The sequence below is a fragment of the Lucilia sericata genome, unplaced genomic scaffold (genome assembly GCF_015586225.1).
Source record: "Lucilia sericata isolate MDLA Ls3-8-SP2 unplaced genomic scaffold, ASM1558622v1 Contig000655F_arrow, whole genome shotgun sequence".
Taxonomy (NCBI): domain Eukaryota; kingdom Metazoa; phylum Arthropoda; class Insecta; order Diptera; family Calliphoridae; genus Lucilia; species Lucilia sericata.
Window position 1 is genome coordinate 109,740 of NW_023994660.1, and position 16,606 is coordinate 126,345.

Below are 16,606 nucleotides of genomic sequence, written 5' to 3' on the forward strand. Positions count from 1 at the left end.
AAACACGCAAATTTCATGGGAAAATATTGGTCACATGAATGGACGACACAACTTTGCTATTTTTTCCCTCTGACTGACGTTTGAGTGGGTGTTCTGGTTGGGATGGGTGGTATAGTGACGATACTGGTATGACATCTCTTATTTTATATATAACAAAACAATTTCTATTTTGACGCCTTTTTTATTTCAAGACGCATAAGACGTGATATATATCACGTGAAGGTGTATATTCAATTATATCTGTTAACGTTTTTTTAGCCTTTTTGTTTTGTTTGTTCATTTTTTAAACAATAATAAACAAATGATTTTATTGTACAAAAATTATGTAAATAATGAAAACAATGAGAATTTAACAGTAAATGTAGTTAGAATGAGAGTATTTACATTATGAAAATGTAAATAAAAATATTTGAGAGTGTAGATTTTTTTCTCTATAGACTCACCTTGTTTGGAGTGTGTTTTAGTAGAAGTTTTTGTAAGTCATTTCAGTGTCATTTGTTAAAAGCAAATCACTTGAGGGGCGTTGGGGTCTGTAATGAAATAGAAAATAAAATAAAGTTTTAGAAAAATGTATTGTGAGAAGTGAAAAAAATAAAATAAAACTATGTATAATTGTTTTTTTTTTTTTTAATATAAAAACTTAAAATATATGCGAATTACTAATTTCTAGAAAATTTGCAAAAAAAAATTTAAGGCGATAGATAGGACTTTCAGATATAAATGAAGGTATCTTTGGGGGTTTTATAACGTCTCAAATATGGCAAAAACGGGGTTTTTAAGCTTTAGTAGACGATATCTCGAAAACCTGATGTGATGGAGAAATTCTGAGCGAAGATTCGATTTTTTTTGACATTTTGTTGACTTGTGTTACTAATAAAAATATTTCAATATATTTAAATTTTATCAGACAGTGCGAAAATACTCGCATTTCGGGGACATTTCGTTCAGAAATTTATCGGGAAGAAGAGTTTAGAACTAAAGGTTTTAAATAAATGTTTCTTTAAATAAAGTATTGAAATTTTATCACAAATTGAACCCACTTTTTTCATGAATGATATTTATTTTGAAATTGTCACTTTTGAAATTAGTTCTTTGGAATCTTTAGATTGCAATTATTCAGATTGGAACCATTTTGGCAAAAAGCAATCTTTTTTTGCCACCAAATAGAATAAGTATTTTCATGTGATTTTTTTGTTTTTGTTTAAAACAGCTGTTGGAAAACTTTTCCATTCGTTTGTTGTCATTGATTTATGATAATTTGTTTTTAATTTTTTGTATTTTTAAATAAAACAAAAAATAATAAATATATATTATTTATGTAGAAAAAATACAAATACAATTTTTCTCATTTTGGCCTTTTTAATTAAAAAAAGTAAAAGAAAAATAAAAACAATTCTTTTGCATATTACTATGACACAAAAATAGACTAAACTATATTTAACCTTCATATGAAAATAAAATTTAATAAAATATATTTTTGTATTTATAAAATTATTTTCTAAATATATATTATATATATTTAGTTTGTTTTTTAGATAAATATTAAAGATTGGCTGCTTTTTTACCAGTAATGGGTTAAAACAACGTCCTTTAAATACGTCATTTGAGATTACATACACTCCCGCCAATATAAAGTCAAAAACAAACCACCAACTCCCTTCCAGATAATATAAACTGATACTCTAAAAATGTGACGTCAATGGGTTTTAACTAGTACAAAAGTAAAAATAAAATAAAAATATGAACAAAGTATATACTCTTTTTATACCCTATACTATCGTAGTGGGCTGGGTATTAAGAGTTTGTGTTAATGTTTGTAACAACCACTTTCAAAGTATACCCGTCGGCTCAGAAATACTAAGTTTGAACTTAAATATATCGGTATTGAAAAAAAAAAAATAACATAGATTTATTATAAGAAATACATGAATATCCAGAAAAGTAGAATTCGATTGTTAACCTCAAACCCCATCGAGGAAGGAACTCTTCCTAAAACTACTCTAACAATAAAGTCCGTGAGAATTTATTTCATAACAAACTTAAGCCTCGATATATCATAACCATCTTCGCTTTTAAATATAATATAATCATAGCAGATATAGGGCATCTATAATTTCTTACTGATTCTGTATTATTTTTAAGAGTATAAACAACATCAATTTTAGTATCTACCCAACAACAAGCTACATACATATTGTGTATCTATACAAAAACAACTTGACAACCTAAATTAATGTATACATACATCTATTTTCAACAAAGTCCAAAGTACTGTAAGGTTCGGGTCAAATTTTGAAGACGAAAACTGAGACAACAAAATAATAAGCACAAACAAGCCCAACAATAATGGAATTTTTTTTACAAAAACTTACTTAGCAAGGCAGCCTGAAGAGAGCGGGGTGTATGTGCTTGCAGGATAAGAGAGGAAATGAGTAATGAACTTATCAGTACAGCAAATAACAGACAACAGGGAGGTAAAAATAAGCAAATTGCAAAAATAATATGAAAAAATCAATTTATTTAATTTTAGCACAACTTGATATTATATATAGACACACACATTTATATAACACTACTACTATTTAAGTGTATAAATTTGCATGTATGTATATGTTGTTATATACAAAAATAAGAGACGAGCCCCCTTTTAAAAACTGGCTGAGTAATTTTTATACATAAAGTTATAATAAATGGGTAAAGAGCAGCATAGGTAAAGGGGGATTATTTGTTTTGTTGTATGTTTGTAGTCATGGAAATCACATAAGAATGTTTACAAAGAGTACGAGTTGAACCAACGAAATGATAAACTTTGGAATATACTAAGCGAATAAATAGCCACATGGGTGAATAGCAAGTTATTCCCAGTGAATATAAAGAAAATATCCATAATTGTATGGAAAATGATACATAATGATGAAAGGAATAGCTATCTATCTATCTATCTATCTATCTATCTATCTATCTATCTATCTATCTATCTATCTATCTATCTATCTATCTATCTATCTATCTATCTATCTATCTATCTATCTATCTATCTATCTATCTATCTATCTATCTATCTATCTATCTATCTATCTATCTATCTATCTATTTATCTATCTATATATCTATCTATCTATCTATCTATCTATCTATCTATCTATCTATCTATCTATCTATCTATCTATCTATCTATCTATCTATTATCTATCTATATATCTATCTATCTATCTATCTATCTATCTATCTATCTATCTATCTATCTATCTATCTATCTATCTATCTATCTATCTATCTATCTATCTATCTATCTATCTATCTATCTATCTATCTATCTATCTATCTATCTATCTATCTATCTATCTATCTATCTATCTATCTATCTATCTATCTATCTATCTATCTATCTATCTATCTATCTATCTATCTATCTATCTATCTATCTATCTATCTATCTATCTATCTATCTATCTATCTATCTATCTATCTATCTATCTATCTATCTATCTATCTATCAATCAATCAATCAATCAATCAATCAATCAATCAATCAATCAATCAATCTATCTATCTATCTATCTATCTATCTATCTATCTATCTATCTATCTATCTATCTATCTATCTATCTATCTATCTATCTATCTATCTATCTATCTATCTATCTATCTATCTATCTATTTATCTATCTATCTATATATCTATCTATCTATCTATCTATCTATCTATCTATCTATCTATCTATCTATCTATCTATCTATCTATCTATCTATCTATCTATCTATCTATCTATCTATCTATCTATCTATCTATCTATCTATCTATCTATCTATCTATCTATCTATCTATCTATCTATCTATCTATCTATCCTTTTTCATCAACCGTTCAACCAATATTTCTATGCAAACATCAATACAAAGTTTATACATATGTTTGTATATTCTTTATATGCGTTTCAAGACAAAAATAAATCTTACTCCCCTCACGTTTTTGGGGTAAATAAATCATTTGTATATGGCAACGTATTCCACTCTTTATATCTATCACACATTCCATATATAGAAAAATTAAACCTAAAGAGTAAAAGAGGTGTGTATTTGTTTACAGAGAGTAAAAATCAAATAAATGTCACACCAACAAACATTATCACCACCACCATCATCAGCACCTTAATGTTTTTGTTGCTGGAATTTTTAAATGAGTTTGTATGACGAAACACTCACTCACTCGATAGTCAAAGTACAAACAAAGCAACAAAATTAAATGCAGGAGAGGCGAAGTGGGGGCCTACATTTAGTATTTCTTAAAAAAATGTGTGTGTTGGAAAAAAACACACATTCGAAAAATGTTTACATAGGAGAGGAGCATGTGTTGGTGTTGGTAGAGTCGAGGTCTTTTCTTAAATGTGATGTTTGTTTCGTGTTCAGCAACATTCATACGCAAATAGTGGAAGTGTTAAAAACACAAGAGAAGAGATACAAAATAAATTAAAATTATAAAATTTAAATTTTTTGTGTAAAAATACAAAACTTTAGTATTGAACTAAATAAGAAAATTTGTGTTGAATTTAAATTAAAATTATTACAAGAACAACAAACAAATCATTTTGAGTGCAAATTTATACAAAAACAAGAAAAAACAAAAGTGAGTAATGTGTTGTTACTCTTTTTAGATTATTTTGTGTTGTTTAAATTTTATCTTTAATAAATAATTGCAAGTGCAGTTTTTTTCATTCGATTGCAATCAAGTGTTTAACTGGTGAAATTATATTAAATTGTTGGTTCAGATTGACGCGACATAGTTTTATAGAGTTGTTAATGCAAATTTTTCACAAAAAAAAAACATGTTTCAAAACAAATGTTTTTAAATTTAAATAAATATTGAGTGGAATTTAATGCAAATATTTAATACACGTGCCTGATTAATTTTTTTTTTTGTTGCTGCTGTAGTCTGCTGTTTTTTTATAATTTCAAAATTATCAGATAATGTTTAAATTTGAGACACGAGATCCATCATGATTCATTGCTTTTTGTTGTTGTTGTTTAAAGTGTTGTGTACTTAAGGAAACCAACCGGCATTTGGTAGTGTGTAGCTTTTAAAAATTTTAATGTTTTTTTTTTTTTTTTAATTTATTACATTTTGTTGTCTTAACAATTTCCGTTTAAGAAACTAATTTATTTTTTGTTGATAAGAAATAAATTTATATGAAAAAATCTACAATTGTTTGTTTAAGTTTTGTTTGATAAGAAATTACCAAAATGTGCTGAAAAAAGAAATTATTAATAGATTTTAATTAAAAAATTTAATTATATTTACAATTTTTAAAAGAAGAATGCTAAAAAGTATTTACAGAACTTTTCCAATGTGTCAACTTTTAAACAACAACTTTCCTTCCAAATGTTTATCAGAGAATTACAGTTATACACTTAAAGAAAAACTAAAGTGAAAATTAAAGTTAGTAAAAGGTTTCAAGAATTGAATAAGAATTTGCAATAAAATGTAATTTATTTCAAAATACTTTTTTTAAGTTTTGTTAAACTATAAATAGTTTTAACGAAATTCTAAAAATAAAAGAGAAAGAAATGCGCGCCAAAGTCCTGGAAGAACAACTCCTTCAAACAGTTTTAAACACTTGTTGAAATTATAATTAAAGTTTTATATAAAATACAAAAATCTAATAAATTTCTAACCTTTTTATTAATTTTTTTCTTTTTAAATAACAAATTGCTTTGTATTTAAAGTAATTTCTATATAATACTTTGCCGTTGACTTGAGTTATTTTTATTTTGTTATTATTTTTTTGCATATAAATTTAAATTACTTAATTAAATTAAATTCTAAAGTTCAATAAGTTTCAATGAACTTTTAATGGTTTGAATATTAAAAAAATGATTAAAAGCACACGACAGTAGTATCTTGATAAAAATATTTCAATTAATTAAAATATAAAGAAAGAATAAAAAATAACAAGTAAAAAAAAATTAAATAAAACAGTTAGATTATTAATTTTTAAACAAAATTATAAAGAAATTTCATTCATTAATTACTTGATAATTAAAACAAAATAATAAAGATTTAAAAGTAATTTGTGTCAAATTTTTTGGCTATAAAATATAAATAAATATGACATAATTTATGATGTTTGAACAAATAATTTTTTTTAGCAAAAAAAATATGGCAAAACAATTTAAAGGTCTGTCTGTCAATGCCCCGTGAAAAAACAAATATGTGTATATGTACATATAAGTGATCAAGTGATCTTTTAGAATAGTATATACAGACTTCCAAGGAAATTTTAAATTTAGATATTTGTTTTGTTTTGCAAACAATATTTTTGAAAATTGTTTTATGTTAAAAACAATTTTTTTGAATGTGAATGGTTTTGTTTTCAAAAATATTAAAAACAATTGTTTTTTTTAACTAAAAAATATTTTAAAGAAAAATCTGGCAAACATTTTAAGCAAATTCGAGAAAATTTTTATAATTTGCAATAAATATGTTTTTTTTAACTTTTTTGGCTGAAAAACAATTTTGAAAAAAACTTATTGCTATCGATCAACATTTATATAAAAACATTTAAAACAACATCAACATTTATATAAAAACATTTGTTTATATTTCATAACAAATAGTTCATGTGAAGAAAATTTAGATTTTCGTCTAAGAAAGGTTGCTAATAAAACCGTTATAGATTTTGCAACAAATTGATTCTAAATTACATCTAAAGATTATTAGTTCCTTTACAATTTCAAATAAATATGTTTGTAAAAAAGGAACTAGTTCTATAACTGTTCCTAAGAAAGTGAATTTGTTCTCTAATGTTTCCATAGAACTAGTTTCGCAGAATATTCCTTACAATTTCTTACGGTGTAAAAATAGCAAACATCCTACTCTTTTTCCTTTATTCCCTTTATTCGTAGAATATGACATCTTCAAAAAGATATTTGTTTAAAGTAGCAGGAAAGTAAGAGTGTTTTATTTTTCTTTACTAAATTACTAGAAAAAGTTTAAATTTATAAAAAAAAAAATTACAATTTAAATAAAAACACAACACCCATTTTAAAATTTCCAAGAATTATTAATGCAATTGTTAATAACATAAAACAAAACGATTGAAAATAGCAAAAAATACAAAAAAAAAACGATTGTCTGTCTATTTCCATAAATATGGCATGACTTTTATAGTAAAACTACACACCCCCTGATTGGCCCCTTGTAGACAAAACAAAAATCAACCATACCTCCATGAAATAGAGAAATAATGCATTTGCAATAAGAAAAAAACACAAATAATGTCTATATACCATACAAAACAATAAATAAACAAATAATTTATAATAAAATTTAAATTTTATTAATTTTCATTTCAGTTCAAAGCGGTACATTCAACTAAGTAGACGTGTACACAGCAGAATAACTAAATAAGCTTTGCAGAAAACAAGTTTAAAAAAAAAGATAAAATTCCCTACAATAGAAAGAAAAAATACTGCCAAAACGGTAAAAGAATATCAAAAAAAAAAAACTTTAAAAGAACTAAAAAGTGTGAGTTAAAGCACGTACAACAAACCCCTCATAAAAAACTAGTGAATTTGATTTTTATCTATCATACACCTAAATTTAGTCTCGTGTAAGATAGTGGAACAATTAATACAATACAATAGTTTTGTGAATGCAATATTTATTATTATTGAAATAGTAGTGATATTACTTAGTCTAATACATAAAAAAATAAAAATAATAAGAGACGAGCCCCGTTTTTCATTATTCAAACAACTTTAATACGTGTCAGTGTGTTTGTATATAAAAATTGCAACACACCCCCCTTTTTAAAAGAGAACAACAAAACATCATCTAAGAAAGGAAAAACCAGAAAAATATTCGTAGAATACATTCCAGCTACAAAAACAACTGAAAAACTCAATTCATAAATACAACCGCAAACTGTTATACAGTCATACGATTTATAAATAAATAGAAGGCAGGTTAGTATATACAAATATATAATAAATTCCTATAAACTGTTACAAACACCACATGCACACACATTTTACAACCATCCACATCTATTTTTATTATAATTAAAGTCTGGAAATATATACATACATTCATGCCGTAAGACGTACATACAAAATATGTACTCGTTAAAAAAAATATATACATGAGTACTCACCAGTACGTTCAGGCAAACGTGTAAGTTTCCAGTGTAAAATGAAATTTGTTTAGTCCGATATTGGAATCAATTTATATAAAAAGACTGAGAGAGTACGTATGTCATTTAGTAGTGATGCCACTTAAATTTTGAATTTTAACGGTAAATGTAAAGTTTACTGTTAATCTAAATAATTCCTAGAAGAAAAGTAAAAAATTACATATTTGTATTAAAATTGTCTCTTTATTTGCCATAAATGAAACTTCATTAACAAATATATCCTTTTTTCAAAATCCTTACAAAAAAACTACTGGCAACACAATTCTATTCCATCTCATACTAGCTAGTGTAAATCACTTGTCTTCCTCTCCCTGTTACATCTTGTGTAAAAAGCTCTCTTGTAAAATTCATAACCATATAGCGTATACTTAATATTTACTCTATACTACTACTCTCCTCTATACTTATACTTATTCACAGACATACTCATACAAACATATTCATTATTTCATTTCCATATAATATAACGAAACAGAAAGAAATAAAAAACAACTTTCCAGTATTTTACTAATAAATTGTCAATTTTGACCTTCAAGGTTCCTTCAAAAGTACAACAAAGTCAAGTCATACAGAAGCTCTGAACCCGAGCAGTCGTCATACACCAAACAACTACAACGGCTACAACAACTCAACTGAGCAACGTACAGAAAACGTTTTTTTGGAGAAAAAAAAAAAACAATTAAATAAATAAAGTATATTTTTCCATTTTAAAAGCCGATTGATTATTAACTACTGCTACGAGTGTGGACTGGTTAAAGTGGTCTGGTCGTCGTCGAGAGATCTATACAGAGCAATACACGAAAACGCAGCAAGAAACCTTAAACAGAGTTTGTGTGGAATTGATTCCGTTGTAAGCATTTAAACGAAACGGTCGATACCAAATTTGAAAGCGGAAAAAACGGCAACAATTTGAATTGTGCTGTGCTGTGCGAGACAAAGCAAATAATAAGTTTAAACAAAAAACAACTATTCAAATAAAACAAAAACACAAACTTAAAGCAAAAAGAAACAAAAAAATAAAAATCTAAAGAAAAATCGCAAATAGAAATAAATTAAGAAACAAAATGGATAAAGATTTAAATGTGGCCATGCAAAATGCATCTATAAATAAAGAATGCTGTTTGAAAACGGCAACAACGTCTACATCTTCAAATGGCTGTTGCAGCAATTTAGTGTGCAATAAACAGACGTCGACATCATCCTGCCCCACCGCAACATCACCACTCTCATCCCCCTCGTCGGTTCATTCCTGCTGCCAGCAGACACTCATCAATGGCACCGTGAACAATAACAACAACAGTATGAATTGCCAGAAATTCTCACAAACCAATGGCTCATCGCAGACGACATTGTCTTGCCACTGCAGCAAATCGTTGGACGAAACAGACAGATCTGGTGCGGCCGGTGATGCTGCTATGCAATCGTTCATGTCGACCGCCTCCGTCTTGGCAGAGGGCGACAATATTGCATCGATATTGAACCACAAAACCACAAATACGCCACCAACGACAGCACCGTATGCCAATGCAAGTGTCGCGGAAAAACGCAAGATGGTGCACGAGTTATGTCAGCAATTGATACTCACGGACGAGCAGATTAACGAGCTAACTTATCGTATCCTCCATGAGGTTAAAAAAGGTTTGGCCAAGGAGACTCACCAGAAGGCGAATGTCAAGTGTTTCGTCACCTACGTACAAGATTTGCCCAATGGCAACGAACGTGGCAAGTTCTTGGCACTTGACCTTGGTGGCACAAATTTCCGAGTCTTATTGATTCATCTGAAGGAGGATCATGACTTCCAAATGGAGTCTCGCATCTACGCCATTCCCCAGCATATTATGTTGGGCTCGGGCACACAACTGTTTGATCATATCGCCGAGTGTTTGGCCAACTTCATGAACGAGCATGACGTCTACAAGGAGCGTTTGCCTTTGGGCTTCACTTTCTCCTTCCCCTTGACACAGCTGGGCCTCACCAAGGGTTTGTTGGTCACCTGGACTAAGGGTTTCAACTGTGCTGGTGTGGTCAACGAGGACGTAGTCCAACTGCTGAAAGATGCCATTGCCAGAAGAGGTGATGTACAAATTGATGTGTGTGCTATTTTGAATGATACCACTGGCACTTTGATGTCATGTGCGTGGAAAAATCACAACTGCAAAATTGGTCTCATCGTGGGCACTGGTTCAAATGCCTGCTACGTAGAACGTGTCGAAGAGGCCGAGATGTTTGATGGAGCTGGAAACGGTAAATCACATGTCCTCATCAACACCGAATGGGGAGCCTTTGGCGACAACGGTGCTCTCGACTTTGTGCGCACCGAATTCGATGAAGAAGTAGACAGTCATTCTATTAACCCCGGCAAGCAAGTCTTCGAGAAAATGATTTCTGGCATGTATATGGGTGAACTGGTGCGTCTAGTCATAGTGAAAATGGTCAAGGCTGGTGTTCTGTTTAGAGGACAAGATTCCGACGTTCTAATGACCCGAGGCCAATTCTTTACCAAATACGTATCGGAAATTGAGGCCGACGAACCCGGAGTATTCACCAATTGCCGTTTGGTCTTGGAGGAATTGGGTCTCAACGACGCCACCGACGAAGATTGTGCCAATGTTCGTTATATCTGTGAATGTGTTTCCAAGAGAGCTGCCCATTTGGTTTCCTGTGGCATTGCCACGCTCATCAACAAAATGAACGAACCTCAGGTGACAGTCGGTGTGGACGGCAGTGTCTATCGTTTCCATCCCAAGTTCCATCAATTGATGGTGGAGAAAATCTCACAGTTGGTGAAACCAGGCATCTCCTTCGATTTAATGTTGTCAGAAGATGGTTCCGGTCGTGGCGCTGCCCTAGTAGCAGCTGTGGCCTGTCGGGAGGACAATGTACCCAAGAAAAAACAGTAGATCTGCTAAAAGGCAATTGAGTTATAATATACAAAAAACAAGGTATTAAGATAATAATATACTAAATTACAAAAACAAAAAAGTTTAAGAAAATTTGTCAAAAAAAGATGCGCTTACTTTTAACGATAAAATGATGACAACACGAACAGAGAGTTCTTTGAACATTACATAAGCAAAAACAAAAGAAAACGAAAAAAAATCATTAATTTGTGAGTAATTATTTATTAAGAACAAACATTAATAACCGATTAAAAGTTGAAAGTTTATTTTATTTTTTGATTTAATTAAACTGTACCTGAAAATCAAAACAAAACAAAACAAAAGAAAACATAACATAATAATTAATAATATACAAAATACTACCACGAAAACAATAAACAATTAAATTAACGGCTTAATTACGTGATAATTCCAAACAATAACAAGAAAAGGTGAAACACTCACAGATTCATACACAAATTGTAAATTATTAAAATGTTAAACGAAAATTGTAGTTAGTACCTTTTTGTAATTAAGCCTACGCGCATTAAAACATTAAAAACAATAGGGATAAATAGATAAAGTGGCCATTTAGATCCCTACAAAAATACAGTTGAACAATTACGAAAACAAAAAGAGTTAACGAATTTAATTTGTCATTTTTAAACTCTCACCCTCTAAAAACTCTTACTCTCTCTTCGGAATTATTCCTTCAACAAGGAGAGCGAGAGCAAGGCATGCAAAATAACGGTTATGTTTAACGAATTTAATTTCTAATTTATAGAGTAATTATGCTAAGAACTCTCTTTCAATTCCTGTTAATATTTATATAAAATTCTCTAGCTATCTCTCTCTTTCGTTAATTCTTCTTCTTCTTCTTCTTTTATATATCTTTTTCTGAGTCATACTCTTTACAGTAGTGATAATTTATGGCGTATTAATTTGGTATTGATTTTTATGAAAGAAGCTTTTGTTTTCAAAAAATTGGTACTTATTTCATAGAAAACAAAAGAAAAGCTCAAAAAGACATGAATTTTATCAGATAAAGAAAACTTAAATTAAATTAATTAAACAAAAAAACTAAGCGCATTCTTTTTCTCTAATGAAATGAAATTTTATAAAAATCTGCAAACAAGATCATTTTTATTATTTTCATTTTTTTACAAGAAAATATTGTTTTTATTATTATTATTATTTTTTTAAGTACAACCCATAAAGTTGATATATTTTTTGAATTACATTATACAATATTTTTTAACATTATATTTTATTTCTTAGTAGTATTTAGATTTTAATTTAGTTTAAATAAAAAAAAAAATATTATTTTTTGTTATTTTTAGACTTTTAGATCTAAAAACTATATTGGCTTTAAATTATTTGTAAACAAAGAAAAAACCCCAAACTACACAAATAAATTATATCATTTTTTATTATTAGTTTTATTAATTGGCCTTAATTTTTTTATTGTTATTTTTTCCAAGAAAACGAAATACTAAATATAAAAAACGCAAACATTTATTTCAATTGAGTATAAACAAAAGAAACAAAAACTATTTAAACAAAATTTTGTTAAATGTTGTGTAATTTATAAAGTGGCAATTAGTTGAATATTTAATTAAATAACAAAAAGCTTAAATCATTTACCAACTAAGTTTAAATTAATTTAACAAACAAAAATTATAAAGCTAAAGCTTTTTAGAAAAATTATATCCTTAAACAAAACTCAATGACATAAAAATCTCGTAAAAGAAAATTAAATAAATGCAGCCACTTAAAAAAACGAATTATTGAAGAAAATCATACAAAAACTAATTGTTGAAATGCACATTTATATTTAAAACAAAATAAAAAACTAAATAAATAACTATTTTGAATAAATACTAAAATAAAGAAAAATATTTATTTGAAAAAAAAAAACTACAAAAAAAAACAAATGTTTACATTATTGAAGAAATCGCAAGAAACGGAAACTATAAGAGGATGAAATGCTCTCTTAACTCCTACTTTAACATTTTTACTCTATTTCTTTGGTTATCATTAAAACAATATCAGTCAAATTTAAAGAATTGTTAAAAATTTAACATCTTATTAAACATAACAGTTTAGCCTTACTCTCTTACTCACACACTCTTTCCTTCTATTTTTTTTTCTGTTTTCATCACTTCTCTTTAATGACTAAAATCTCTTTTCCAAAAAGAGTTTTATAAAGAGTATTTAAACCTTAAACATAATTTCAATAATTTATATTTAAACTATGCATGTTTAAACAAAATTTGCATTAAAAATAGTATGTATACAATGAAAATAAATATAATCTTTAAACAAAATGGACAAACGTTAAAAACTTAGTAAAATAAACGAATGAAAAAAAGAAATAAAAATTAATTTAAATAAAAACATAAGAAACACAAATTTTTTAACTAGTCTTCATTTAAACGTGTTTTAATTTTCAATGAAACCGCTTTTATTTAAACATATAGTTTTAGCAAATCTAAATTAATACATGCTGGACTTGGTATGTAGGTTTTACGTCAATAACACTAATACTTTATCGAAAATCATTCATTTTACCAACAACCCGTCTAAAATTAAAGTATCTACAACTATTTGAAATGTCTCTGGTTTTTATATTTTACGACTACAAGTAAAATTCAGAATATTTATAAGATATTTTGTGGTTGAAGTTGAATGTATTAAAGATGTATTTAAATCTTCTTTTATAAATACTTGTCAATAATTTATAAGAATTATTCATTTACGTATTTACTGTGAACGATTGACGACAAATATGTATCTCTAAGTTATTAAAGTCAAGAATTTCTTTCCTTACTATGGATAGTGGCCTCCGGTGGGTTAGTGGTTAGTGTTCTAGTCTGGTAGACCGGAGGTGGTGGGTTCGATTCCCACCTGAGGCACTGGTTAAGAAGCGCACAACAGGCCCGATAGAGGCCTAGGTGTATTTCTTCGGATTTGATGTATATATATGTACATCCTCCTTTCAAACTAACTAACTAACTAACTAACTAATATGGATAGTTTATAGTATAGACAGAACTACAGTCATTAGTACAGATCGGACTATAGATAAGTCTGTAATCAAGACTATAGTCAAATCTGTAGTTAAGACAATGAAGTCAAAACTTAAATCTATAGTCATGTCTGTAGTCACGACTACAGACTTGTTTATAGACTACTCTGTAGTCAAATCTATAAATAAGTCTGCAGTCAAAACTATAGACTAGTCTATAGTCAAGACAATAGTCCAATCAAGATTATAGACTAGTCTGTAGGCAAGACTATAGGCTAATCAGTAGAAAAGACTATAGACCAGTATGTAGGCAAGACTATAGACCAGACTTTAGTCAAGACTAGACTAGTCTGTAATCAAGAAGTCAAGACTATAGACCAGTCTGTAGTCAAGACTATAGACTAGTTTCTAGTCAAGACTATAGGCTAGTCTGTTGTCAAAACTCTAGACTAGTCTGTAGTTAATACTATGGGCTAGTCTGTAGTCAGGACTATAGGCTAGTCTGTAGTCAAGACTATAGACTAGTCTGTAGTCAAGACTATAGACTAGTCTGTAGTCAAGACTATAGACTAGTCTGTAGTCAAGACTATAGACTAGTCTGTAGTCAGGATTAGTCTGTAATCAAGACTATAGACTAGTCTGTAGTCAAGACTATAGACCTGTCTATAGTCAAGACTATAGACCTGTCTATAGTCAAGACTATAGAACTGTCTATAGTCAAGACTATAGAACTGTCTATAGTCAAGACTATAGAACTGTCTATAGTCAAGACTATAGGCCAGTCCGTAGTCAAGACTATAGAATATAGTTTAGAATATGGACAGGTTTATTGTCCAGATTATAGACAGATAAATCCACAGCCCATATATTCTATAAGCCTTATTCTATAAGTTAAGAGGCTTAAAGATAGTTAAACCTCTAGAATATATAAATAAGAAATTTATCTTCAACACAATGTGACTTTTTTAATGTCATTTCAAGGACATGTGTAGTTCCCTCATTGAGCCCATTAAAAATATTTCTACATAAAGTATTATTTTAATTCAATACCTAAATTATTCATAATTATTTAGATTTAATTACTTTTAATCAACTCATCAGCGGTTTTAACAATACAAAACAGAACTTTATATAGAAAAAAATTGCAAATATTCGAAAAATAAACAAATAATACAATTCAAATAAATAATTGCCCTGGAAAATCCCCTAAATTTTCATTTTATAAAAAAAAAAAATAAAAATTGTATCATATGCGACAATAACGACTCAATAAAAAGTTATTTTAAACATGATAATCTGATTGTTGACGCTCTTTGATTCCCAAAACAATTTTATTGTTATATGAATTTATTTTTTTTTTTTATTTTTAACTTAATGTGGTACTTTTTTTCAACGGTTATTTGTACACTTATAATAAATTGAAAACAAATTGTTTTATTAGCTACATATATTAAAATGATTTATATTTATATATTTATTTTAATTTAAGTGACTACAATTATAAAATAAATTAATACATATTCAGCTTACAGTGGTGTAAAAAAAACGTGATCTGTAAAACCTCGTGCCTATGAAAACAATAAAAACTTGATGACTGACTTGATGGCTGTATTACAGTTACTGAGACAAGTATAAGTATAGATTGGAAATTTAAATAAGAAATAAATTCTAAATTATACATAACTATGTAGTGGGATTTACACAAAACCAATATGAATATTTTAAAAATTAATATTAATATTACTTAAACAGCTCAACTGGTTTTTTTTCGAAGCAAAATTCAAATGAAACTGAAATTATTCAAAGAAATTTTTAATTTGTATCTCTTCTCTTTGTGGTCGGCAGACATACATATAAGGTTTTGAATAAATTTTATTTCTATTTTAAGCCTGTATTATATGCTTCTACTGCTAATTAACATTTTTTTAATTATTTAATTTATTTTGGAGTTTTTAAAGTGGAAAACTACTTCCTTGGAAATCAGTATTGTAATGTAGTAAAAGATAATAAGCATTATGTGGCAGCATTCATTCGATTTTTGAAAAATTTAAATTGAAAATCTAACACTGTGTACTGTCCTCTTTTAAGGTTAATATTAATTGGTCTGCAACGTTGACGTATCAAATCATAACAACTGTTAAATTGACAGTATTTGGTATTTTAATTTGACTACCGAAATTAAACCGTCTGACAGCTGTTGTTACACTGACACAGACTTAAATCAGACAAATGTTTATAAATAAACTACAACTTCCTTTCAAAGTTTTGCGTAAAGATTACAAATCGTTATTAAATGTAATCAAAACCTTAATAATGTGTTATAAATTTCATATGAAAAGCTATTAAGAATAAAAATAAAACTGCAAAGTTTTATTGTATCAAACATTTAAAATTTGTTTCTTACATCAGAGAACAACTTGTTTTATTTAACACTTTATTATTTATCCACTTAAAATGCAATTCAATTCTTTACATTTACAATACCAATTCAGTTTTTCAATTTGTTCTC

General features: G+C 28.2%; 3 protein-coding genes across 7 annotated transcripts in view; 1 reads left to right on the forward strand and 2 right to left on the reverse strand.

Annotated features, from left to right (window-relative positions):
- The window catches only part of LOC119607078 (mRNA-capping enzyme), a 35,616-nt gene extending 33,165 nt beyond the window's left edge, over positions 1–2,451 (reverse strand). Inside the window, exons 1-2 of one of the 2 annotated variants that reach the window (XM_037960841.1) lie at positions 2,373–2,451; positions 444–530 (exon numbers count right to left, since the gene is read on the reverse strand). The gene's annotated coding sequence lies outside the window, so the exon portion shown is untranslated. The remainder of the gene's footprint in view (positions 1–443; positions 531–2,372) is intronic. The other variant, XM_037960839.1, reaches the window with a different exon arrangement.
- Positions 2,452–4,399: 1,948 nt separating this feature from the next.
- Positions 4,400–12,515, forward strand: LOC119607079 (hexokinase type 2). Its single transcript, XM_037960842.1, has 3 exons — positions 4,400–4,625; positions 7,352–7,963; positions 8,727–12,515. The coding sequence occupies exon 3, from the start codon at positions 9,255–9,257 to the stop codon at positions 11,088–11,090; it is 1,836 nt and encodes a 611-aa protein (XP_037816770.1). The 5' UTR covers positions 4,400–4,625; positions 7,352–7,963; positions 8,727–9,254; the 3' UTR covers positions 11,091–12,515.
- The window catches only part of LOC119607084, a 28,473-nt gene continuing 19,878 nt past the window's right edge, over positions 8,012–16,606 (reverse strand). The window contains exon 3 of one of the 4 annotated variants that reach the window (XM_037960851.1): positions 8,012–8,327. In XM_037960851.1, coding sequence (XP_037816779.1) covers positions 8,317–8,327 — 11 coding nt within the window. In that variant the 3' untranslated portion in view covers positions 8,012–8,316. Of the gene's footprint in view, positions 8,328–15,588; positions 15,888–16,606 lie in introns of those variants that run through there. The other 3 variants (XM_037960850.1, XM_037960847.1, XM_037960849.1) reach the window with 3 other exon arrangements.

Bases quoted from the DNA above. Each gene is read 5' to 3' on its own strand.
- LOC119607079 (XM_037960842.1), top strand. From the start codon at position 9,255: ATGGATAAAGATTTAAATGTGGCCATGCAAAATGCATCTATAAATAAA.